Source organism: Strigops habroptila, chromosome 15 (assembly GCF_004027225.2).
Source record: "Strigops habroptila isolate Jane chromosome 15, bStrHab1.2.pri, whole genome shotgun sequence".
Classification (NCBI taxonomy): Eukaryota; Metazoa; Chordata; class Aves; order Psittaciformes; family Psittacidae; genus Strigops; species Strigops habroptila.
Window position 1 is genome coordinate 11,616,549 of NC_044291.2, and position 24,273 is coordinate 11,640,821.

General features: G+C 61.3%; 3 protein-coding genes across 8 annotated transcripts in view; all 3 read left to right on the top strand.

Annotated features, from left to right (window-relative positions):
- Nucleotides 1–6,229, top strand: part of RABL6 (RAB, member RAS oncogene family like 6) — a 54,412-nt gene extending 48,183 nt beyond the window's left edge. For 4 of the 5 annotated variants that reach the window (XM_030506671.1, XM_030506670.1, XM_030506673.1 and 1 more), the window contains 2 exons: nucleotides 556–745; nucleotides 3,462–6,229. In XM_030506671.1, coding sequence (XP_030362531.1) covers nucleotides 556–745; nucleotides 3,462–3,658 — 387 coding nt within the window. In that variant the 3' untranslated portion in view covers nucleotides 3,659–6,229. The remainder of the gene's footprint in view (nucleotides 1–555; nucleotides 746–3,461) is intronic. The other variant, XM_030506674.1, reaches the window with a different exon arrangement.
- A 5,945-nt stretch (nucleotides 6,230–12,174) lies between these two features.
- Nucleotides 12,175–19,285, top strand: AJM1 (apical junction component 1 homolog). Its single transcript, XM_032920301.1, has 3 exons — nucleotides 12,175–12,552; nucleotides 15,462–15,535; nucleotides 17,624–19,285. The coding sequence occupies exon 3, from the start codon at nucleotides 17,687–17,689 to the stop codon at nucleotides 19,181–19,183; it is 1,497 nt and encodes a 498-aa protein (XP_032776192.1). The 5' UTR covers nucleotides 12,175–12,552; nucleotides 15,462–15,535; nucleotides 17,624–17,686; the 3' UTR covers nucleotides 19,184–19,285.
- A 1,480-nt stretch (nucleotides 19,286–20,765) lies between these two features.
- On the top strand, nucleotides 20,766–23,187 carry PHPT1 (phosphohistidine phosphatase 1). 2 transcript variants are annotated; one of them, XM_032920302.1, is made up of 3 exons: nucleotides 20,766–22,137; nucleotides 22,274–22,398; nucleotides 22,801–23,187. In XM_032920302.1, exons 1-3 carry the CDS (start codon nucleotides 21,612–21,614, stop codon nucleotides 22,891–22,893), a joined length of 744 nt encoding a protein of 247 aa, XP_032776193.1. In that variant the 5' UTR covers nucleotides 20,766–21,611; the 3' UTR covers nucleotides 22,894–23,187. The 2 variants fall into 2 exon arrangements, with proteins under 2 accessions (XP_032776193.1, XP_032776194.1); XM_032920303.1 differs by having other exon boundaries at nucleotides 21,899–22,057.
- The last annotated feature ends 1,086 nt before the right edge of the window (nucleotides 23,188–24,273 follow it).

Consider the following 24,273-nt stretch of genomic DNA (forward strand, 5'->3'; position numbering starts at 1 on the left):
GCATCCTGTTTATTTAGCCCACATCGAAGAGGCAAATGTGCCCTGGAAGCACATTCCCTTTCGACTCGATGAAGGGAGATACTCTGCAAACACACCACTTTCTTGACCCTGCTGCAGGTTGCCTCTGGTTCAGGAGACCCTACAGAGCTACACAGCGCCTAGGTTTTGTCTGTCAGGTCTGCAGGCGAGTTCTCAGCCCATTAGATTTGGTTTGATGTGCCTCTCTGGGGCAGTTAGAGGCTGCTGCTGTCGAGCTAACACAGTTGAAGGTCTCATTTAATGCCTTTACATCAGGAATTTTATTTTTGGTAGCAGGAATGTTACGTTACCAGAGCACACTTCCCAGTAGCAGTGCTACTGAGGCATTTTACCGAGGCAAGAAATAGATAGAGCTTATGAGATCAGGAGCATTGATTTCCAGGCAATAACAGCTCGGTTCAGCTGCCATTTCCTTCCCTCCTCCCCACCTGCTGACATCTAATGTCTTTGTGTGCAAGATGCTGAGAGATTTGGGTTGAAAGCTTGTGGGTGTTGTCTGCCTCTTCTTGTCTCCAGGATGAATTCCCAGTCCGGGAAGATCTCTCTGAACTATCGGATGACGATACCTCCTTGGCAAAGCCAGCCCAGGCTGTGAAAGCCCAGCAGGCTGTGAAAGCAACAGTCCACTCCTTTAAACTGAAAAATGACTCGGATCTCTTTGGTTTGGGTTTGGAAGAAGCTGGTCCCAAGGAGAGCAGTGAGGAAGGTAAAGGTTGCACCTTATTTCCATTCTTGCTGGTTTTGTTTGTCAGGCATCTGTTATACCCAAAATGGTTCCAGGGTGTAAGGAAACCAATTTGCGCTAAATAAAATAGCCTGTAAGGTCGTGCAGTGCCCCATGTGAGTCTCTAGTGGGGTTTAACACAGTATAAATACCTCTAGTTAAGTTTTTGCACATGGGGAGGAGGGGAACTTGGCTCACCCATAGCAACCACCATGGATTATTTTGGTCCCAGCTGGAAGCAGGAGCACATCCTTCACAAGCTGTTTCTGAATAAGGCTTCCTGCTTTGCACTGCCTGCCTGGGAAGTGGTGTTCGGCACTGCCGTGTCCACCCCCTCAGAGATCTGGATCAACTTGAGCAAGATGCTCTGACATACCTTGCCAATTTGCTCTTCTATTTTTGGGAAGGGTTGATCACACCGTAAGCATTGCTCAGACCTTCCTGCCCTCGACATCCCCTAGGGGTGCAACTCTTACCTGCACAAATACTTTCTGCTGTCCTGGCATTACTGCAAAGCAACTTCCTATAGATCTGCCCCTGATGTCACCGCAGAAGATGGGAAGTTAAAGCCTTAAGTGGGGGAACAAAGCCGTAAGCAGCACCAGAGAGATCGTTTTGAGTAACCATTCCAAAAGTGTAAGCAAGGTGCCACAGGCCGCGATGGCTTTATCAGCTTGGAGCTTTGACTTACTGAACAGTGCAGCTTGAAATAGCTGGAAGTGCATCTGCAGAGGCCCAGATCAACAACTGAACTTCAGTTTAGCATCTTTAATAATTCAATGTGGGTTCCTTCTATCTCCTCTTTCTCAGATAAATAAAAAAGCCTATCTTTGCATCAGTGAGTTGGAGCTTGACCAGCAATTAGACTTCTCCTGGCTGACTTGTATTTACAGATCAACTGAGTAAAAAAGAGTGTGTAGGTAAGATTGACAGATTGGCAGGCTAATACCACATGTGAAATGTGGTGCAGTTATAAAGCCTCCTGAGAATCAGCCAAGTAAATACTCTTCTGGTCAAGGGGGGTTTGTGCAAAGGCAGTGGGCAGTCAGCAGTCCAATAGCAGCCAAGTCATCACTCACAGTAACCCGGGACAAATGTTTTGACAGTGATGAACACTGCAACTCATTTAATATTGTGAAAGTAGCCACCGTGTAGAGGAGGGCTGCAGCATTGTCACTTTGGCCTTGTGGTGAAAAAATTTCCATACACAGTGAGTGCTGGCCTGTCAGGATCCTCCCACTGCTGCTGCTGTGGCCTGAATGTTTCTTCCACCACTAGCTCAACTCCCAGAACCACAAACCATCACAGCATCACAGACTGGTTTGGGTTGGAAGGGACCTTAATGATCATCCAGTTCCAACCCCCTGCCACGGGCAGGGACACCTTCCACTAGAGCAGGTTGCTCCAAGCCCCTGTGTCCAACCTGGCCTTGAACACTGCCAGGGATGGGGCAGCCACAGCTTCTCTGGGCACCCTGTGCCAGCGCCTCAGCACTCTCACAGGGAAGAGCTTCTGCCTAAGAGCTCATCTCAATCTCCCCTCTGTCAGGTTAAAGCCATTCCCCTTGTCCTGTCCCTACAGGCCCTTGTCCAAAGCCCCTCTCCAGGTTTCCTGGAGCCCCTTTAGGCACTGGAGCTGCTCTAAGGTCTCCCCTTCAGGAGCCTTCTCTTCTCCAGGCTGCCCCAGCCCAGCTCTCTCAGCCTGGCTCCAGAGCAGAGCTGCTCCAGCCCTCGCAGCAGCTCCGTGGCCTCCTCTGGCTTCGCTCCAGCAGCTCCACATCCCTCTTGTGCTGTTGCCCCAGAGCTGGATCAGGACTGCAGGGGGGGTCTCCCCAGAGCGCAGCAGAGGGGGAGAATCCCCTCCCTGACCTGCTGCTCACGCTCTGGGTGTGCAGCCCAGCACACGGGGGGGTTCTGGGCTCAAGCGCACACAAGCCGGGTTCTGGGGAGCTTCTCACCCAACACCCCCACGTCCTTCTCCTCAGGGCTGCTCCATCCAGTTTCCCCCCTTCTGTATTGATACTATGGGTTACCCCACTCCAGATGTAGGTCCTTGCACTTGGCTGTGTTGAACCTCATGAGGTTCACATGGGCTCATGTCTACAGCGTGTCAAGCTCCCTGTGGGTGGCTGGAAACCATGGCAGGGTTTCCATCTACCTTTGACTATTTAGTGGTCAGAGAGAAATTGTTTCCAGGAGCTGTTCTTCAGTTCTGGAAATAATAATCTGGTCCCAAATTTGGCCTTTGGACCAGTTTGTAGAGCTGCTCTCTGTATTTGTGTCTTAGTAGCTGTAATACAGTGAACTCCCAGGTCAGTATTCATAACTCACAATAATATAGATAATGTTCATAATGAAACGATGTATCTGGTTAGGTTCAGGTGTGACTGCTGAGGCCTGGGGTAGTTTCCAAAGGGGTGCAGTTTGTTGAGGTGTTGGGATTGCCTTTGCATATGGCTCCAGGGTGGAGCATTTTGTCAGAGCATCCAACCAGGTTGGACACAGGGGCTCGGAGCAACCTGGTCCAGTCGAAGGTGTCTCTGCCTGTGGCAGGGGTTGGGACTGGATGAGCTTTAAGCTCCCTTCAACCCAAATCATCCCAGGATTCTGTGAGTCTCAGGAATCAGGACAGGGCAGAATTGCATCTCTTCTGGTTCAGTTAATTAAAAACAATATTGGTTTTTTTCTTGTTTGAACAGATAAACAAAAGGAGAAAAAGAAGAAGAAAAAGAAAAGCAAAGAGGTACTGTTAAATTCCTCAGAGCTGATCTGCCATATTGTCTACTGCTCAAGGAAGGGGGTGGCCTTCCACAGTGCACTCTGCGCCTGGTGGATTTCCTTCCATTCTCACATCCTACAGCCAGACCTGTGCCTCCCAGGCTCTGCAGAGCATTAAGCTTAAAAGCAACCTGTTCTAAACAGCTGCATTTCGAGCAGGCAGTGTGTGACTTTGTAAAATACAGGGTTAACAGAGCCATGCGTCTCTGCCGGGCTGAGACCACTGAGAGCACCATGACTTTCTCCAAGCAGAGGGGTGTCCCTGACAGACCTAATCTCAGAGGCAGCGAGGGAAGTCTGCAGGAGGCTTTGTCTTTGACATTTCTGCCTGTCCAATACTGTGGTATCATCGGGCACAAACAGCCTGACAGACCACTGCTATGTATAAACCAGATGGTCTTTGCTCTCTTCTGTCCAAGCTCGCAGAAGGGTCTTCTGGAATAAACTCCAAGCTAGCCCTGGTAGTAGATGCTTCGCCCTAAGTCAGGTTCCCATCAGAGCCAAGTTCCAGGGTGATATATGCTGATTACTGGCATGCTCAGAGGATTTGCTAATGAAAATGTTCTCATTTTGCAGGAGGAAGAGAAATCTGCAAAAAAGAAGAGCAAACACAAGAAAAGCAAAGAGAAGGAGGAGAGCAAAGAGGAGAAGAAGAAAAAGAAAAAGAAGAGCAAGGAGAAAAGCAGCGAGATAGATGAACTTGAGGCTTTCCTGGGAGGAGGAGGAGCCAGCATGAGCAAGCCCGGAGGAGGTGGGGACTATGAGGAGCTGTAGGTGGCTGCTGTGCGGCAGACTCCCAGTCATGCTGTCTCCATCTTTCCATAGGAGTCACACCAGGACGGGTGCAGATCTGTGAAGCTTTGGCTGTTTGCCCAATATTCTCTGAAACCAGAGTTGGCAAAACAAAAGCTTCACATCTGCGGGTGCTGTTCTGGTGTGTTCCTTATACAAAGAAAATCCAGCTGAGATGTACTTGAGTAAGGGGATGGTTCAGGGCACAGCTCCCAGGCCCGCTTCCAGGCTGCTGTTTTTCTCCTTCCAGAGATGCCCTGTGGGAAGCTGGCAGGGTGTGGGAGGAGAAGGGGACCTGCTGCCTGCTCTGCCCCAGCTATATTGCACTCCTGCACACCTGAAATTCCTGTCTTGTTAAGAGGAGTGCAACAAAACATGCCGCATGAATGCATCGCGCTCGCCTGTCTCAAGTCTTTGACTTTCTATCCTTCCTATTTTTTTAATGAGAAAGATGGTGTTGGCCATTGCTCCACCCAGCAGTTGCTGAGCTTTAAATGAAGCAGATCATGCTATGGTAGAGCTCTTAACACAGCAGCCACAGGGCCAGAGCGAGAAAGAGTGCATGTGATTTTTGGAGTCCTTTGAACGGGACCTTTCTGCACAGCAGCTTAATCAGCACTCACTGGTGCTGCTGTTGGGATTCATGAAGCCCTTTGATTTCCGTGGCCCCAGTGTCTCAGACACTACACGTAAGCTGCTATGCAGTTTGGGAAAACAATGCAAAGTGCAAAGCTAACCTGAAAAAGAGAGAGAAGAATCAGTGCTTTTCTGCATTTCCCACCCTTGGATTTGCATACAATAGAATCCCCTCCCTTCAGTACCTCTCAGGGACATGACTCTCATGTGGAAATGAAGATATCCAGAGCTTCAGAACTGTCTCCAGGGAAGTATTAGCATGGCAAGGCATTTGCTTCTCAGGCATTTTACAGTGTCGCTGTAAAACACTGGCTGCCTCTATGCTGCAGGACAAGCACTGCAGCTCAGCCAGTGTCCGTCCTGGGCCAGCGCCTGTCCATCCCACAGCCACGTGCCCTGGGCCCAGCCTCCAGCCACCAACGTGCTGCCTTCCCCTGCAAGTGGAGAGCCTCCTCCGAGCCCCTGCCTGTGGGAAGCCGTAGTTTCTGCTTTGAACCCAAACCCGTGGACTGGTACTTGCTCAGCAGCCGCGGTTGCCGTTGGATGGGCTCTGCAGGCCAGCCCTTCGCACTCGCCTGTGTCCCAGTGAGCTGCCCCTGTCTTGATGGAGCTTGTGATTTCTCTGCACCCCTTCTGCTCTGGTTCCGGTGTCCCTTTCACAGCTCAGGCGGTGAAGCTCCGTCCAGGTTCTGTGCATTCCATGACCCTGTTGCTTGCAGGTTGATTTGAGGTTTGGTTTTGTTCTCCCCACCACCACCTTTTTGTTGTAAAGTGTCAACCATGAAATTCAAACTGGGTTTTCTTTCTACATCCCTGTAAAGCAAGGTGTTCTTTAGACCCATGATCCATTCCAGAGTTGTCTTGACCAGCAGGCAGTTCCCTGTTCCATTATTCTTTTTCCTTCCCCCAGCCTCCAAAATGCACTTGTAACTGTTTCTCTATAAAACAAACTGGTTTTTTTGCTGCATGAGCAGTGTATCATTCAGGTCTGTTTGCCATCAGCATTTGCCTACTTCTCTGAGCACTACATTTCACATGACACTGTAGGGAAATTGCATGGGACAGTTCAAATTTTGCACGTCTGGGGAGATAAAAGGGGATTGGGATGTGGCTGGATTGCAAAAGGTCAGGCAGGAGCTGGAGCCTCAGCTGGCTGCATTCCTGAAAGCGCTTCTGTTCTGTGAAGGTTTTGGGTCATGTTCCATTTTGCATCGAAAAAGCCTGGTACAGTCCATCCTGACTATAAAGCTCTGTTGTACAACTGCCTCTGACATCTTCTTCTCCTCCACAAGCCTGACTGCCCAGGCACAGGAGCTCCGGGTCTCCAGGACTGCTCCACACAAGGGCATCCCACTGCCCTCCTGCTCTCACGTTCTTGCACTTCATGGAATGGGGCACTCAATTAAAAATGGTTAAAACAAACCAGAAGTTGAACATAAAACCCATGAGTTCTTTCCCCAAACTGTCCAGAGAGCTGTTGTCTCACACGGTGGAAGGGAGACAGCTCAGCGCAGCTTCCCTGTGAACGCAGCTCTGGGCGAGCAGAAGGCGCTGAGCCCCCTGGAAGCGCCGACGTGGGTATTGGTTTGTCTTTCACCTGGGCCAGATTTGAGCACCACGGGAGGCTTTACACTCCCCGTGGCTCCTGTTCCTTGTCAGCACAAGGAGCTGAGAGAAAAACAAGAGATGAGTCATTGTGTTCAAAATACTCCTTTGAAAGAGAAAAGCAGATGCAGGAGCTCTCTTCACTTGCGCTGGAGCCCCGGGAGGGTGCATGGCATGTTTTGGCTCCGGCAGCAAGGCCAGAGAAATCCCACCCTGGGGGTGAAGCAGGAGCATGGAGGGAATAGCAGCAGAAAGGTACTTTTTAGACTTAGATTCCTCCCTTTTTCAGGAATGCTGAACTCAGGGCTGCAGCATGAGCTGTAATCCCATGCCAGCGAGCAGGAGTGAGGGGGGAAAGAAACAGACTGAGCTCGGCTCTCCCATGCCCAGTCTTTGAATAAGCTAAATATAAAAAGCATGTGCGTGCCTGTTGTTATGGGGAAGCTTCTGCAGGATCACATGGATATAAATAGTTCCTGTGAGCATCTCTAGAGGTACCAGTGTGGTTGCTTCTGGGTTTATCAGTCATCCAAAAAAACCAAATTTAAGGGCTCGAGGGCTGAGGAGCTGCCCTGGGTTCTTGTGGTGAACCCAGAGCTGATGTTGTACCAGGTTGGTTTAGAGCAGCAGGAGGGAGAAGTACAGGTTTATCTGCATTTGCAGTGTGGAGAGCCCCATTCTTGGGGCTGCTGCTCCTCTGCCTCCACACCAGATCCACTGGGCCCTCAGCCACGATGCAGTTGCATCTTGGCTTCCACTGAGCCAGCCTGAAGGTGGAGCATTTGTGATCAGCCATTGAGGTACCCCCGAGGTCCCCTGTGTCCTCCCATCTGGGATTGCTTGGGAATTGCTGCTTGGGGAGCAGCCTCCATGCACTCAGGCATCAGGCTGGGCTGGCAGCCATCAGGAGAGGGGACCCATCTGCAGGACTGTCTGCTTTGGGGACATCATGTGTAGCATCCCAGTGGGAAAAGCAGAAGCTATGCTGCTAACTGGAGACATGACTGGAGCTGTGCACCCAGTGTTTGTTCAGGGAGGGTTCCCTGCACTGGGATCCAGCGTCACACTGAGCAGTTCCTGTCTCTTGGCAACTCAGTGTGTGACTTGCTGCAGCTGCTGCAACAAGACGTGGGTGAAGGTGCCCTCCGGAGCAGAGGGATGCTCCGATCTGTGCTGGGGATGCAGCCCAGCATTTGGCAGGACACAGAATGACTGTGGGGACTTGGAACCTCGGGAGCTCTTGGACAAACACCCGGCAGAGGCAAACCCTGGCGCAGGACGGGGCAGGCAGAGCCGAGGGGAGGGCAGTGAGCAGGCAGGGGGTGGCTGGGGCAGGGGGGCTGATGGCTCTGCCTGCGGCTGCCTGCAGCTTCCCCTTCCTGCTGCATGGAGAGGCCGTAGCACGTCCTGTCCTTCTGGGATGCCCCCGAGACTGCAAACAAGTGATGCTGAGGAATTCCCGCAGTAGGATGGGCTCAGGGACTGGCTGCTGTAACCAAGCAACAGCCTCAGTCATGGCATAATATAATTAATCTGGTAATGGCTCAGTCTGCTGCTTAATGATACCAGGGCAAGTGCTTGAGCTTCCTTGACTTGTGGGTTTGCCTCCAAAACAAGCCTTCAGCACCTCAGGGATGTCACACATGTCTCTGACCCTAGGACAGCTCACGGAGAGCATCCAGCCTTCATCTTTCAGCCACTCCACAGGGAAGCTGCTGAGCAGAGGGAAATGATCCCCTGGCACCATCAGAGAGTGGCCGGACCTGGTGGGTCCCGCAGGCTTGGGCAGACCTTGGTCGAGTGAGATGTGGTATCATTGGCTCAAACTGCAGCTTCAGGCATGGAGCAGCCTGTGGAAGCCCAGAGCACGATGATGGGTTAGAGCCCAAGGTTTGCTGTGTGTACTTGGGCTCTGCTCGGGCTGTGTGTGAGATACTGCCTATGGGGTAGCAAGTCAGCCCCTGAGCCCACTAAAACCAGTGATCTCCAAATAGGTGGCAGCAAGGAGGGGAAGCAGTGGTGTGGCTGTCACTGCACAGGTGAGATGAGGGGAGAAGGAAGCTGTGTCCCCCAGTGGAAGCCTACCCTCCCTGCTCTGGGACTGCGAGTGTTGGCCTGGGACAGCTCTGCCTGTCCTGAGGTTTCGCCTGGGTGGCAGCTGCAGCCATAGACCAGCATCTGCAGCCTGGTGGGAGCCAGCAGGCTGGGAAGAGGCTTTTCCCTGGGGCTGGGAGGAGAAACACCCTTCTCGTGCCATTGGCAGGCAGTGGCTCCGTGCAAGGGTGTGCGGTGGTGGCCTCGGGCACTGCTCGTGCTGCACTCACGGCCCAGCATGAGGAGGTCGGTTCGTGCATCACTGCGGGTGCTGGTGGCTCCAGGATACGATGATGCTGGCGAGTGGCATCGCTTGGGAGGCTGTCCAGTGCTGTTGCTGCCCCGGCACAGCTCCCATCACACACCAGAGCTGCATCCCGCTGGCCAGGCAGCACCAGGTCCCTCCCAGCGCTACCATGGGGGGTGAGGGCACCCCAAACTGGGCATCCGCCTCTGGCACTGCTGTGGGTCAGGAGATGGATGCTCTGTACTAAAGCTCAAGACTCGTTGCCTTTGGGGACTGACCCATCATTCCCAAGAAGGCAGACAGGGATGTGGGAGTACAGCTCTTTACAGGCAGGGACTCTAAAGCCAGCAGCTGCTTTACACATTTCACACTCACCCTGCTCTGCCACCACAGGCATCAGGAGCCACAGGCAGGCTCCAGCTCCCTCCTGAGCCCTGAGGCTGGCAGCAGGGCCTGGTTCTTCCCCGTTTCAGCGGTGGGGGAAGGGAGATGATGCCAGGGAATGGTGGGAGAAGCTAGGAGGAGGGGAGAACCCCTGGAACCAGCCAGCTCAGGGCAACGGCAGTATCGCCCCAGCCAGGAGCTGCCCACCCTGGGACAGCAGCACCCGGGAAATGATGAGTCCGGGGCGAAGGGATCAAACATTAATCTCTGCTGTAAATTCAGCAGCGTGGGAGGGCGTGGGGCAACATGCAGCATCCCCAGCACATTCCTGCTGCTGTCCAGGGCACACGCAGGTCCCTGGATGGGCTCTCCCCCAGGCCTCTCAGTGTCTGAAGATGTGAGCCTCCCCATCCCCCCCAAGCTGAGGTCTGTCTTGTTCTGGGGCTGCACAAGTGCTCAGCATCACCACCGATCCCCAGTGATCCCCACTGTGACCCCAGGGCACGTTGTTCCTCTGTGCCTCAGTTTGCCCTTGGGCAGGGCACGGCAGAGCTGAGTCTGTGACCCGCAGCCACAGGCACGGGGACACTGTTGGCATCAGAGGCATGGACCAAGCCAGCGCTGCCCACCTGGCAGAGCCACAGCCCCGCGCCTGCCGGCAGCCGGTGGATGCTCTGCATGAACAGCTTCAGCTCCCAATGCCTGTGCAGCACAAGGGGGGCCTCTTCCCCGCCACTGTCAGCAGAGACCAGGAGCACGGTGCTGGTGGGGAAACTGAGTCATGGCAGCACAGAGCATGCCTCAGCTCTGCTCCCCGCTGGGCTTGGGGGCACCCAGCACTGAGCAGGCACCCCACACAAGAGGGGGTTTGCCCCTGCTCCAGCCCTGCCCCAGCTCTTGGCCCTGATGAGCTATGGGGGGACGCGAGGCCGTGCACCCAGCACGGGGCAGAAGCTGGCACAGGGCTGGCCTTTCACTTGCAGGATTGTGGGAACGAGCCCAGCTCGTGTCATCCCTCTGGCTGCCCATGTACCCCCCTGCAGGACAGGGCCCCGGCAGCTCGGCCAAGGACAAGCCAGGACCTGCACAGCCATGGCGGGGGCCCAGCACCGGGGTAGGGACAGTCCTGTCCCTCCTGCAGTGTGCTGCTGCCCGCATGGGGCTGTGAGGGGGATCCCTCCAGCTGAGGGGCTGCATCAGCGGGCACAAGGCTGGGGACAGTCCCCACTGCTGCCCAAGAGTCACCCTGGGGCTGTCCCTCCTGAGTGCCCCAGTCTGGGTGCCCGGGGGTGCCACAGCCCACAGTAGCCGCATGCCCCAGTGCCCGTCCGCCCACTCCCAGTGAGCCCCACACAACCTCCATCTGCCCCTGGCTCGAGGAGGAGGCACCCACAGCCCCAGTGACCGCAGCACATGCCATGGTTCTGGCATCTCCAGTGGCGAGAAGGCATGCCCATGGTCCAGTTGGATCCCTCGGCACTTCCCAGCCTAAAATAGCAGCCGCCCAGTGGGGGCAGCAGATGGTTCCACCACCCCTTGCCACAGGGCTCAGCGTACATGGTCCAGCCCCTTGTCCGAGGCCCTGTGGCCACTCCAAAGCATGGAGCTCCAGATGCATGACCTCAATCCATGCAGGTGCCACCCGGGGCCACATCTGCAAGGTCAGAGGGTGGCACCAAAGGGGATGTCCTCAGGGAAGGCACCTGGCAGCAGCATCCTCCATGCCGGGACTCCATTGCATGCCCATAGGATTTGGACTCCTGCATCGTGTGTGTGGTGGCACCACGAGGGGTGCTGAGCCCCGGCACCTTGGGCAGGGCCCCGGCCTGGCATCAGTGACCGCGTCAGGAGCTCGCCTGCGCTCTGCTCCGGCGCGGGGCCGGCAGCCGGCGGGAGCAGATGGAGCCGCGGGTGGGGGCCGCGGGGGCCACCGGGCAGGGAGCCGGAGCCTTGCATCCTGCAGGGAGGAAAATGGGAATGAGGGGGGCCAGGCCTGGCTGAGCGTGGCCACAGCACCCCTGACCCTGCTCCCCCCAGCAGTAGCTGTGTCCCCTCATCTATGCAGTGAGCTCAGCCGGTGCCCTGCTGTGGATCACAGGACATGTGGGGGGCAAAATGCCCTATCCCAGGCTGCATTCCTGCAGGAGTCATGGCAACACCAGTGTGCTGCAGCCCCCGGCTCAGCCGGGTGCAGACCACAGGAGGATGCTCCCGCTGCCACAGCGCGGGGGGGGGGGGGGGGGGTGGGCCAGGGTCTTGGCTGTGGAGGATTTTGAACTCAAGCAAATCCCGGTAGGCACCAGCCACGCAGGGACACGCGGGGAAGACAGAGCTCAGCACTGGGCTCAGAGCCCCGTCAAGTCCCCAGCACCGAGCCTCCTTCCCGGTGTCGGGACTCTCGGCTGCACCAGCGGTGCCTTGGGGGCTCGGGGAGGTGGGAGGTGGGGAAACTGAGGCAGAGCTCAGGCACCGTGTGCCGAGAGCTGCCGGACGCCGCCTTCGCCCACCTCGGCGCGTTGCCTGTTCATCGCTGAGCATCTCCCGGCCGCGGGCAGCGGCAGCCCCGGCTCCTCCGGGAAACGAGGCCGCGCCACAGAGAAGCTTACCGGGGATTTCACTGGCCACGATGGGCCAAGGTCAGGCGGGGACGGGCCCGGGGGCTGCCGGCGCCAGGGATCTGCCGGCGTGAGGGCAGGAGCCTGCGAGGGCACAGCCGAGCTGAGCCCCCAGCACCGTTCCGGGAGATGCCGGTGCCTCGCCCGGGGGTCCGGCGGGTGGCCATACCGGGGGTGCGGGGGGACCCACCCGAGGGATGACACCTGGAGAGGGGCTAGGGGCGCCCGGAGTGGGCGGTGGATGCTGCCGGGGGCGGGGATGTGGATGAGGATGAGGATGGGGATGGGGATGGGGATGAGGATGGGGGCCGGGGCCGAGCGGAGCCGGAGCAGGGCCCGATGACGGGGGCCGGGGCCGGGGGCGGTGCCGGTGGGTGGCTCCGGTCCCGGTCCCGGCCGGTAACTCCGCCTGCCGTATTTATGGGAAAACAAGCGGCGGCGGAGCCGGGCGGCCGCGGCGGAGCGTCGTGCCGTGCCGTTCCGTTCCGTTCCGTGCCGTGCCCTACCGGACCGGGCCGTGCTGGATCGGGCGGAGCCGGGCCGGGCCATGGCCACCGCGGAGGCGGCAGCCCGAGCCTAGTGCGCCGGCGGTGGCGGGGATGCGGCGGGGGGGCCGCCGGGGCGGCGGACGCGGAGCAGGTAAGGGGAGGCCCGGGCAGGGGGCTGGGGCCTGTCATACTCCCGGGGGACCCTGACCAGGCCCCCTCCCCGACCCCTCCGGACCATCGCATGGCGTCCTACCCCCCTATGCCCTCGCCTCGAGCCCCCACCTCGACCCTCCCTGTTCCACATCCCCGTCCCATCCTCCTGAGACCCCCCGGGGCCATCCCCCCCCATCCGCCCATGCTCCCCATCCTCCCCATCCCCCCAGTTCATGCCTCACATCCCTGTCCCCATCCCATCCCGCTGTGCCCTCCCCGTCTCTCGGGCCCCCCAGGGCCATCCCCCTCCCTCGCCCCCGGGCCGAGTCACCCAACACATCGCATCCCACCCCCCGTGTCCCTCATCCTCTTCCCCATCCCCATCCTCATCCTCTTCTCCATCCCGCCGCAGTGCCCGGGCCAGGCTATCTCCCTCTGCAGCGCACGGCGCGGCCCAGCGGGCCCGGTGCCTCCCGGTGCCGGTGCGCAGCGGGGGGGGGGAAGAAGGGAATCCCGCGGCCACCGCCCAGGGGTCCGCGGTTCGCGGCAGCGCCCGGGACAGCCCCGCTCCCCTCGACCCCCTCCCATCCTGGGCACTGCGACCCCCCCCCGGGGTCCCCCATTCCCCCCTCTCCGGCCGCGCCCGTTGCCAAGCTTCTCCGGGGGGAGCCGGGGCTGTCTGGGATCGGGGCATCACTTGTGCCCCGGGGGTCCTGCACCCCCTTGCCTGGTGCCAGTACCGGCGGCACCCTCCTGGGCTGCGGGTGCCGCTTCCCGAGGCAGGATGAGCTCCTCCGGGGGGTGGCCCGGGCTGGGGGTGCTGGGGCTGTGCCATGTGTATACAGGAGGCCGGGGGGCTCACAGATGGGGGGCACAGGGAGGTGTGAAGCGGCCGTGAGATACACAGCCGGGGCAATGCTGCAGGGGTACAGAGCACTGTGTGTGTTGGGGGGTGCCCTGGGGGGGTGCAGAGGGGGAAGTGTCTATTTGCCAATGCACAGGGCAGGGGCCAGGGGCCGGGTGTTCCCTAGCTGTGGCCGGCGCAGGCTGCGGGCAGGGCCCGGGCAGTGGTGGCTGTGCGCAGCAGCGTCAGGGCTGGCAGTGCCCATGGCAGTGCACTCGTAGCAGTGTACCCATGGCAGTGTGCTGGCCATATCCCCAGCATCGCCTGCAGGAGCACACTGCTCACAGCGCACACAAGGTGCTGCCCTGGCCGTGTTTTGGACCTGTGTGCTGAGGGCACGCTGCTGTCACAGGCAGGCCAGGAGCTCGGTGCAGTGCAGCGTGTGCTGGCAGCATGCTGGGGCTGCCTGCGGGCTGGTGCAGTGGCAGCGTGCTCAGTGCATTGCATGTGTAGGCAGTGTGCTGGCAGTGCGGCCGCTGCAGTGCGCCCAGGCAGTGCAGGCAGGGCTCTGCTGTCTGCTCAGTGGGATGCGCATGGGTTGCCGAGCAGTGCACTGGCAGCATGAGGGCAGTGTGTGCAGGCTGTGCGCATGGGGCAGGGCAGGAAGCTGGCAGTGCCCTGGCAGTGCTCAGTACAGTGCAGGCAGTGCCCTGGCAGTGTGCTTGGCACAGTGTGTGCAGGCAGTGAGGGGCAGGCAGCAGGCAGTGCGCTCGCCATGGGCACGGGCAGGCAGCAGGAGGTTGGTGCTGCAGTGCCTGGCAGTGGTGAGAGCACTGGCAGGGCACTGCACAGAGTGCATGTGCCACGTGCCGGCAGTGACCCAGTTCCTGGCAGCCTTGCGCAGGCCCCTCCGGCATCCCGGGTCGCTCCTGGCCTGCAGCAGTGTGAGGAGCTGGGCAGGGAGCAAGGGCAGTCCCCGCTGCTGGCAGGGCTCCACAGGCAGCAGGGGACGGAGAGGGGGGGTTGTGGGTGGCACCGGGCTCTGCAGTCACCGGGCTCTACACTGGTGCCAGGTCGAGCTGTGGGTTGGTCCCTGTGGGCTGGCACAAGGGGTGTCCTGCTGGGCAGAGGTGTCCATGTGTCCTGCCCAGCAGTGGGGCACGGGGGGCTCTGTGAGAAGCAGCCTGGGGTGGGGTCATGGGCAGGGAGCCATGTCCCCAGGGGCGTCCTGAGGGCATCAGCAGCTCAGAAAGTGCTGCCAGCCCATGTCAGCATCCCTGAGGTGACCCAGCACGGAGACCCTGGACAGGGGGGCTGCAGCCTGTGACAGCAGCAGGGCTGGGGGGGAGCAGGGCCCCCAGTGCCCACCAGCTGGGGGGCAGGAGAGCAGGGAGGGATCTGAAACCCTTTCCCTGCAGAGGTGGCACCCGGGGTGTGGTGGAACGGCCACCACAATGGGCAGACGGTGCTTTTGTGGGTGCTTTTCTACCGCTGCAGTGCCACAAAGCCCTGAGTCCCCCTTGGATACCCTCTGTCCTCTGCAGCTCCCCTCACACCCACACTCCCCTCACACCCGCACCCCCTTTGTACCCACACTCTCCACGCACCCACACTCCCCTCGCACCCACACTCCCTTTGTACCCACACTCTCCACGCACCCACACTCCCCTCGCACCCACACTCCCTTTGTACCCACACTCCCCACACACCCACACTCCCTTTGTACCCACACTCCCCTCGCACCCACACTCCCTTCATACCCACACTCCCCACACACCCACACTCCCCACGCAGAGCAGGAATGATTGGGAGAAACCATGGCAACCCACGGGCTCTGTGGGCACAGGGTGCGCCGGGGGGGATGGGGACATGCCACTGCCCATGGGATGCGGTGCCCACATCCCCAGGGATGCGCACAGTGGCCTCACGGGGCTGCAGCTCAGTGTGGCTCAGCAGTGCTGCAGCTGCAGGGGTCTCTCAGGGTGCTCCATGGCTCCCCCATGTTCCCCCCCTCCAATGCCAGGGCTGCCCTAGGACCCTCACATGCCTCTTTGATTTTGCAGAGCTGGGATGGAGCTGCTGCAGAGCCCTCGGCCAGGTCACCCCACACGCCCCCTCCCTGCTGCCGCCAGACCAGGTAGGACCCTGGGCTGTGGTTCCCTGCCACCAGCCACCCTGACACCACGGGGATGGGCTTCCCAGTGCCACTATCAGCATGGCTGCAGCGTGGGGTGCTGCCTGCCTGCATCCAGCCCAGCTCCCAAGCACTGTAATGCAGACAGGCTGATGCTGAACCACCACTATGGCGACAAACTTTTTCTCCCAGTCTCAGAGGCACTGGGATCCCCATCTCCTCCTGGCATCAAGATCTCCCCAGCCTACCCTATGGACAGACACGCCAGCCCCACTGGCTTCACCTCAGCTCCAGCATCTGCCCCCCTGCTGTGGACTGAGACAGGGCTTTATCTGGGTGGTGAGGGGGGACCCAAGCCCCCCCTCCCCATCTCTGCATAGTCCATACTGCTGCTCACCGAATAAAGTCTCTTCCTTTTCTCCCAGAAACACAGTCCTGTGGTCCTCTGCTGCTGTTCAAAGACAAATGCCTTTTGCTGGCCTTTACTGTGCACCTTTAGAGCCTTGTGGAGCGGCTGGTGCCCGCCTTCGCCAAACCCTCATAGAATGTAATAAGCATTAAAGCCAGCCGGATGTCTCTGCCATGGGCAAAGCTGATGGCACATCCATTTGGTGCCAGTCACTCGGGGGGGCTTGTGCTCATGTTCCCCTTGGTCACACAGCGGGGTCACATGTGGCGGGGCTCTGCTCACCCCAGCAGCATTGTCCGGGAGCAGGTGGGTGCGTGGTGCTGGTGCACGGTGAGTGTTAGACCCCACATCTCACAGGAGGTGCAGCTGCCATCCCACCTCTCCAGCCCTGGAGACATGTCATGGCCACAGGATACAAAAGAAGACAAAGCTGGTGGGCGCTGATCCAGCACAGCCCCTCAGAGCGGGGTTATTGCAGAGGAACCCTGGTCTGTGCTGCTCAGAGCTGTGGGGAGCAATGGAGGAGTCGCTGGTGGCACGTGGGGTTGGGGCAGCCAACACAGCACCCCTCTACCAGGCCCTGGTGCCACCCGTGCCGGAATGGATGAGGCCCAGGGAGTGATGTGGCTGCAAGCAGTGGGACTGAAGACCTCTGCTATGAGAGAGCAGAGAGACAGGCTGAGAGCTGGGCTGGTTCAGCCTGGAAAAGAGAAAGATCCTTAAGGAGAGACCTTAGAGCAGCTCCAGTGCCTAAAGGGGCTACAGGAAATCTGGAGAGGGGCTTTGGACAAGGGCCTGTAGGGACAGGGCAAGGGGAATGGCTTTAACCTGCCAGAGGGGAGATTGAGATGAGCTCTTAGGCAGAAGTTCTTCCCTGTGAGGGTGCTGAGGCGCTGGCACAGGATGCCCAGAGAAGCTGTGGCTGCCTCATCCCTGGCAGTGTTCAAGGCCAGGTTGGACACAGGAGCTTGGAGCAACCTGCTCTAGTGGAAGGTGCTGGAACTAGCTGAGCTTTAAGGTCCTTCCAACCCAAACCAGTCTGGGATTCTGTGACTGTTGGCACCCCACAGGAGTGTTCATCGGCCATGGTGGGCACAGCCTCTTGTACCTCTGGAGCCTCAGAGCTGTGTGGGCTTCACAACCACCACAGTGGGTGCTCATGGCACCCATCCCGGGGTGATGCTCCTGCCTGCGTTGCTTGGTACAGCGTGTGCTAGGACGTGGGGACACATGGTCACAGAGTGGAGAGTCAGGCACATGCTTCCCATCCGCTGTGGAAAACCCTGGTGCTGCCATCTCCTGTCATGCTGCACAAGGGTCCCAATGTCCTGCACCCCAGTAACAGGGCAGAGCGGTTGGTGGCCTCTTCTCCTGCAGTGAGCTGGCACACTGCCCCACTGCCTGCAGTGCCTGGAACACCCATGGGTGCCCTGCCATCGCCTCTGTTATTTGCACCCCAATTGGAGGTGCAAATTGGATTGAAGCCTTTTTCCAGCTTTTTCCCCCAGTTGGGATCCAACTATTGACAGCAGCAGCGGAGGGCGCGATGTCCCCGAGCCCTCATTTCTGAGGATGTGGCCAAACCCCCCCCTCAAGCCAGCAGCTGTGGGGATTTATCCAGTGCCGTCACAGCTCCCCGAGGTCCCTGCTGGGATTCAGGCACCTCGTCTGTTCTCTTGCAGGGCCGGCTTCCTTCCTCTGAGGCCATCTGAAGAGGAGCTGGCAGGAGAATAGTCGCTTTTAAGATGACACGAACAGACCCACCTGACATCCTCGTGTCTACAGTGTACCAAGACATAAAGGTGGCCACTGCAGCCTCCAGGGATTCCATTGTCTGCCAGCCCCTGGCACGATGTGATGCCTCCATGTCCTCGTCCCTGCCCCGCGAGCCGCAGCCCTTCAACAAGCGCCACTGCAGGAGCTTCGACTTCGACGAGTCGCTGGAGGAGCAGCTGGGCACCCCCGCGGCCATGGAGCACCCCTGCCCGCGCCCCGGCACCCCCGAGCCCACACCAGGGCCGCCGGGCAGGCGGGTGCCCCCGAAGCCGGACCCTTATGCCTGCAGAGCCCCGGCGCCGAGAAGCGAGCCGAAGCGCCGCGCCCGCTCCAAGAGCGCGCCGCGGGTCAAGACCACCTTCACCCCGGTGCCCATCGCGGTCTCGGCATCGCCGCCGCCGGCCCGGCGCGGGCGCGAGGTGCTGCGGGTGGCGCGGGAGCCCTCCCGGCCCGAGCCCTCGCCGCGCCGCGAGAGCCAAGCTCCGCTGCGGGCCATGGCCAACGAGGTGCACCCCATCAAGCTGCAGCCGCAGCGCAGCAGCGTCAGCCGCATCTCCCCGCTCTGCCTGGGCAGCAACTGCTTCGAGGAGGGGCCGGGCGGCAAGGCGGGCGCCAGCCCCCACGTCAAGTGCAGGGTGGACATCAAGCCAGACGAGGCGGTGCTGGTGCACGCAGCGCGCAGCCTGCGGGCAGCGCAGGGCCGGCAGGAGCCGCCGCGCTGGCCCCGCGCTCCCGCCCGCAGCCTGGCGGTGCCGGGCAGCCGGCAGGCATCCGCGTCCCGCACTCCCACCCCCAGCGACTCCTACAGCGGGGACCCCCCGTTCCTGCCCTATCCCGGAGAGTACTACGAGGCAGACCCCCGGGCGCTGGCGTACCAGACGGTGCCGGTGCCCGCCTCGCGGGAGTTCAGGGAATACCCCGACAGGGGCTGCATGACCTTCTCGGCTCCCGGCGTCCCCGCCAAGTTCTTCTATGCGGAGGAGCCGGCGCGATGCCCCAGCCCCGCCATGCCCCTGCGCAGCTCGGGCTACGCCAGCTACCCCTACCCCGGCCGCCACGCTGTCCCCCAACACTTCTACGCCGAGGACCCGGCCAAAGCCGCCGTCCACACGGTGCCACCCCGGACGTTGTACGTGGAGGAGCCGCGGGGCTACCCGGTGCAGGAGGCGCCCGCCCGCGCCTTCTATGGGGATGAGCCCCGCTTTTACCCCCCCCCGTGGCACCCCAATCAAAACCCTCTATGCCGAGGACGCCAGGACGTACCCAGCACTCGGCTCCTCGGCTCGGGTCTTCTATGCCGAGGACTACGGGAAGTACCGGGAGCGGGAGGTGATGTCGCGGACGTGCCCCCCGCCCCGCAGCGCCCAGCCCTTGCACTTCGGCGACTGGTACGGCCCCAAGCGGGGCTCGCTGCCCTACCAGACCCTGCAAGTGTCGCGTTTCACCCCGCAGCCAGCCGGGCATGAGGCCATGGTCTCCTCCTGGCACGCCAGCTACGGAGTAACCCCCCCACGGCTGGGCCGGGAGACCCAGCACTACTCCAAGTCCTGGGATAACATCCTGGCGCCAGCGGTGCACAGGGAGGAGGTCCTGCAGCGTGGGCGCAGCTACGAGAACCTGCTCGCCCGGGAGCAGCACCGTGCCTTATCCCCCGAGGAGCGCCGCCAGCCGGTGGTGATCAACCTGTCGAGCTCGCCCAAGCGCTATGCCGCCCTGTCCCTCTCGGAGAGCTCCATTCTTGAGAGGGTACATGCCGATGGTGGCCGCGGCCCCCCGGGCCGCTCCTGGTACGTCACGCCGGAGATCACCATCACCGACAACGACATCCGCGCCGACGGGGTGGGCAGGAGCGAGAGGCGCTCAGCTAGCTGGGACATGCTGGATGGGGGGCGGGAGCACCCCTATGCTATGCCCAGTGCCCCGCAGCCCGTCCCCAGGGAGAGCGGCTCTGGGCGCCAGCGGAGCCTGGAGCAGCTGGACGAGCTCATCACCGACCTCGTCATCGACTACAAGCCAACACCAGGCCACCGCGCCGGGGACAGGGACAGCCTCGCCGAGCAGCTCAAGCAGCTCCTGGGCACCAGCGCCACCGCGCCTCCCCGGCGGGGCGAGGGCAGGAGGGGTCCCCATGGCACATCTGAGGGACCCCGGCCCACAAAGGAGCAGCCGGGCCCCAGCTCCCGCACCAGCGCCCCGCGCCCCCCGCCTGCCCCAGTGCCTGTCGGCACCTTCGAGAAGTCCCCGGAGAACTGCTCGCCCGACCTGAGCGCAGAGGAGGACGACATGATGATGTGCTCTAACGCCAAGTGCCGGCGGACAGAAACCATGTTCAACGCCTGCCTCTACTTCAAGTCGTGCCACAGCTGCTACACCTACTACTGCTCCCGGCACTGCCGCCGTGAAGACTGGGACACGCACAAGGAGAGCTGTGTCTATGGGCGGGTGGGCAGCGTCTGCCGCCACGTCCTGCAGTTCTGCCGCGAGAACACCGAGGTGCACAAGGCCTTCTCGCGCATTGCCAAGGTGGGCTACCTCTCCCGTGGCCGCGGTGTCCTCTTCCTGGGCTTCCCCAATGCTGGCTCGGCCGAGAACTTCCTCCAGTTCGGGCTGGAGAGTCTGCTGATGTCCCCCACCTACCTGTCCCTGCGGGAGCTGGACAGCTACTCGGACAACCTGGGGGAGTACGCCCGGGAGCTGCGGGAGACGGGCAACCAGTATGACCCTGACGAATGTTTCCTCCTGAATGTAACTGTGGCTGTCACCCAAAAAGTGCCGGACAAGCCATCACCAAAGATGCAGGTGCCGACGGTCAGGAAATATGCCAAGGTGGCCTTAGCCTCCTCCAGCCCCGAGAAGAAGATCCTGAAGAAAGAGCGGGACATGGAGACATTGATCCTGACGCCGCCCCCCGGCACGGCGGACATCGACAAGGAGGGCGAAGAGGGCCGCAAGGCGCGGGAGGTCTGCTTCATCAACATCCAGCGGGAGCTGCGCATCCGCGGCGTCTTCCTGCGCCACGAGTTCCCCGCCGTCTATGAGCAGCTCTGCGACTTCGTGGAGAGCAACAAGCGCTTCACCCCCACCACCATCTACCCCATCGACAAGAGGACAGGCAAACAGTTCATGTGCATGATCATGGCAGCCTCCGAGCCCCGCACGCTCGACTGGGTGGCCAGCCCCAACCTCCTGGATGACATCATGTGAACGTGGGGTGGGGACCCCTCCTGCACCCCCCGGCTCACCCCACTTTGTAGATAGGTGTTGCCCTGTCAGCACGGTGGGACAGGGATGCCCTCTCGGATGTGGCACAGAGGGGAGGACAAGGCTGCGGCAGGCTGTGGGCAGCCAGCATTGGTGTGGGGGGGAGCTGCAGGTGGGGGTGCTGGGCTCGCGGGGGCTGTAGGGCACAGGAGTATTGGCCAAGGTTGGCCACGGGGCACAGGTCCCAGCCAGCCCCCTGGCATGACCCCACAGAGCCCTCTCCGGGTGAGCGATGCTTGCTCAGAGAGAGGGCACCCCAAGGACCCCCAGCCTCTGCCCGCTGGCCAGCCTGGCTGCCTGCACACACAGAGCCCCCTGTGCCTGCTTGCATCCAGCACACTGCCCAGTGCCCCGTGGCCCACCGCAGCGCTGCTGGGGCCGTGCAGAACCTGGGGTGCTGCTGGCAGCCCTGCAGGGATGCACCGGTGCGGTCTGCGGTGGGAGCGAGTGCCACAGGGTCCCCGCTCCTTCATGTCTGTGTCCTGAGCATGTCACTGTGTGATCGTCGGGTGCAGCAGGGACCCCCTGGGGGAGCTGTAACGCACCCACGGGTGCCCCCGGGACCCCGTAAGGCGGGGCAGGGGCTGCGGTAGGTCCCGGCTGTACCCATGGCTGGGTGTGGAGCCAGGCGGGATGAAGGCTCCCGCGGCGGGGGGGGGGGCGTCTGACCGCGGCCGAGGGCAGTGGGGCTGCCCCAGGGAGGGGCCGGGGCACCGGCGGAGGGCAGAGCCGGCCGAAGGCACTGCTCAGTTCTCCGCAGCTCGCCCGGGGCTGCCCCACGGTGCTGCCCAGCCCCGGGCGCGCTGCCGCTGGGCCGTGCGGGTGCCGCCTCCAGCTCCGGCCGGGCCGCGGCGCCGCGGGGCGAGGCCTGAGGAGAACCCGCCCCGAGCTCCCCCTCCGCCGGTCCCCGCAGCCGGGGCCCCGCCCCGCCGGTGGGCGGGCACCCGTGGGCGGTGCCGGGCGCTGGTTGGCGGCGGCGGCGGCGGCGGAAGGCGCGTGTCGCGGCGCGGGGCGGGCGCGATGGCGGCGGCGCTCTCGGGGGTCCCGGACGTGGAGATCGACGGTGACGGCGTGTTCAAGTACGTGCTGGTGCGTGTGCGCGCGGCCGGCGCGCCCGGGAAGGACGTCGTGCGCGGGCACGGCTGGGCCGAGTACCACGGTGAGGGGCGCGCGCACCGCGGGCTCCATCCCCGCACCCGCGGTACCGGGGCTGCCCCGCGGCTCCTCCTCGGGGCTCGGGCGGTGTCTGCCCCCACCCCGGGCGTGACCGGCCCCACGGGTCCCTCTCCCCGCAGCCGACATCTACGAGCGGACGGCGGCGGAGCTGGCGCGGCAGGGCCTGGACTGCGAGTGCCTGGGGGGCGGCCGGCTCGCCCACCGCCCCCAGGAGAGGAAGATCCACGTTTACGGATACTCGGTGGTAAGCGGGGCCCGGGGGTGCGGCGGCGGGGGGGGGACATGACACACACCCCCGTGGGCGCGGCCGCTTCCTCCCGATGCCGCGCGGGTTCCCGCGCCGGGCACGCTGCTCGTGGGATGCGCGCATCGCATCCCCATGGCAGCCCCGGGACGGATGTCGGTGTTGCCGGTGCCGGTTTTCCCAGCGCCAGGGTGGCGCCATCCCGCTCTCCGGCAGCCGGGGCCGGGCTGAGCTGCCCGTGGCCTGAGCCGCTGCCGCAGAGGGATCGGAGCCCATCGGTGGTTCATGGGCTCAGTGGCATCTGCTGCTGCCGGGGCTGCTGCCCGAGCCTCTGATTGCCGTGAGCTCCCCCGTGGGTGATACCACACTGGCACTACTTGGGGCCCCTCTCTCCTCTGCTAGGGCTTTGGGCGAGCCGACCACTCCGTGACTACGGAGAAGCTGAAGGCCAAGTATCCGGACTACGAGATCACCTGGGCGGATGAAGGCTACTGACTCGTCTGCCCAGGCTGCAGAAGCGGCACCAGCCTGGAGCTGGTGTGGCCAGACCCGGTGTCGGGGTGGTGGCAGTGGGCTCCCGGTACTCTGGGCTCTTCTGGTTTTCCTTTGTGTTGAACTCGCCTGTTCTCCACTGTCACCGGACTTCCCACGTGCTGGTGGGTGCTCCCACGTCCCCAGCGCGGCAAAGCCTTGGTGAAGCCGGTGGGTGCCGTGCCCTGACCTCCCCAGTAGCGACGGGGTTTGTCCCACATGCGTGTGTGAGAATTAAACACCCTGGGCAGCGCAGTGTTCATGGCTCGGTCTGCTCCTTCCCCTGGTCTGGGATGTACCCCCCACAACAGGAGTGACCCCCCAGGTTTCCAGCCCCTCGTGGGGGCCTGACCCTGGAGCTGTCAGGGTCTGGGGTGGGGACATCGGAGGGGCTGTCAGGATCAGCCTTGGGAAGGGTTGGGGCAAGGGTGGAGGGAGCAATCGGTCCCCATGCCTGGTGGGGAGGGAGCTGAGCTGCCCCGGGGCATGGTTGGGAGACCATGCCTGTTCCCACCCCACTGGGTGGTCACACCTTGAGGTAGAGCTCAAGGCTCAGGTAGAGGTCAGGCTGCCAGGTAGATCGCTTGGTCGCTGTCCCATACAAGGTTGGGACTGGAGGAGCCTTAACCCCCAGGTCCCAGCCCCATTTCACCTGTCAGACTACGATCCTGTGTGCTCCTGGCTCCTGCCTGGCCACTCTGCCTGCTGCTGCCTCCCTGCCTTCCCCCCTTGCCATCAGGGATGTGGGCTACCTAGAGAGGAAGCGGTTCCTCCGTGCCTGGAGCCATGCAGGGTCAGCACAACCTGCTGAGGCTCAGCCCCCGGGCCCAGTGTCCTGCCTCAAACTCAAAAGATAGATCATGAGGGATAGGGATGAGCTTCATGGGCCAGGCTCGGGGTGTGGGACCACTGCCTGGGTGGTAGCTCAGGGCTGTAGCTCAGTCTCCTGTGGAGGATGGTGCCCACCAGCCTCCACAGGAGGGGGAAGGGGAAGCAAGCTGGTGGAAGGGGAAGCAAGCTGGCAGCTCAGCTCAGGTGCCCAGGATATAATATCGCAAAATCATAGAATGGTTTGGGTTGAGGGGACCTTAAAGCTCATCCAGTTCCAACCCCCTGCCACGGGCAGGGACACCTTCCACTAGAGCAGGTTGCTCCAAGCCCCTGTGTCCAACCTGGCCTTGAACACTGCCAGGGATGGGGCAGCCACAGCTTCTCTGGGCACCCTGTGCCAGCGCCTCAGCACCCTCACAGGGAAGAGCTTCTACCTAAGAGCTCACCTCAATCTCCCGTGTTTCAGTTTGAAAGTGCAACATGCATGAGGTTGCACTGGGCCTGCTCTAGACA

What these genes read in the sequence shown, in the direction of transcription:
- AJM1 (XM_032920301.1), top strand. Translation starts at nt 17,687, where the DNA reads ATGACACGAACAGACCCACCTGACATCCTCGTGTCTACAGTGTACCAA.
- PHPT1 (XM_032920302.1), top strand. Translation starts at nt 21,612, where the DNA reads ATGAAGGCTCCCGCGGCGGGGGGGGGGGCGTCTGACCGCGGCCGAGGG. An exon ending in CGGCTGGGCCGAGTACCACG is followed by an intron (nt 22,138 to 22,273) that starts GTGAGGGGCGCG and finishes CTCTCCCCGCAG; the next exon opens with CCGACATCTACGAGCGGACG. An exon ending in ACGTTTACGGATACTCGGTG is followed by an intron (nt 22,399 to 22,800) that starts GTAAGCGGGGCC and finishes CTCCTCTGCTAG; the next exon opens with GGCTTTGGGCGAGCCGACCA.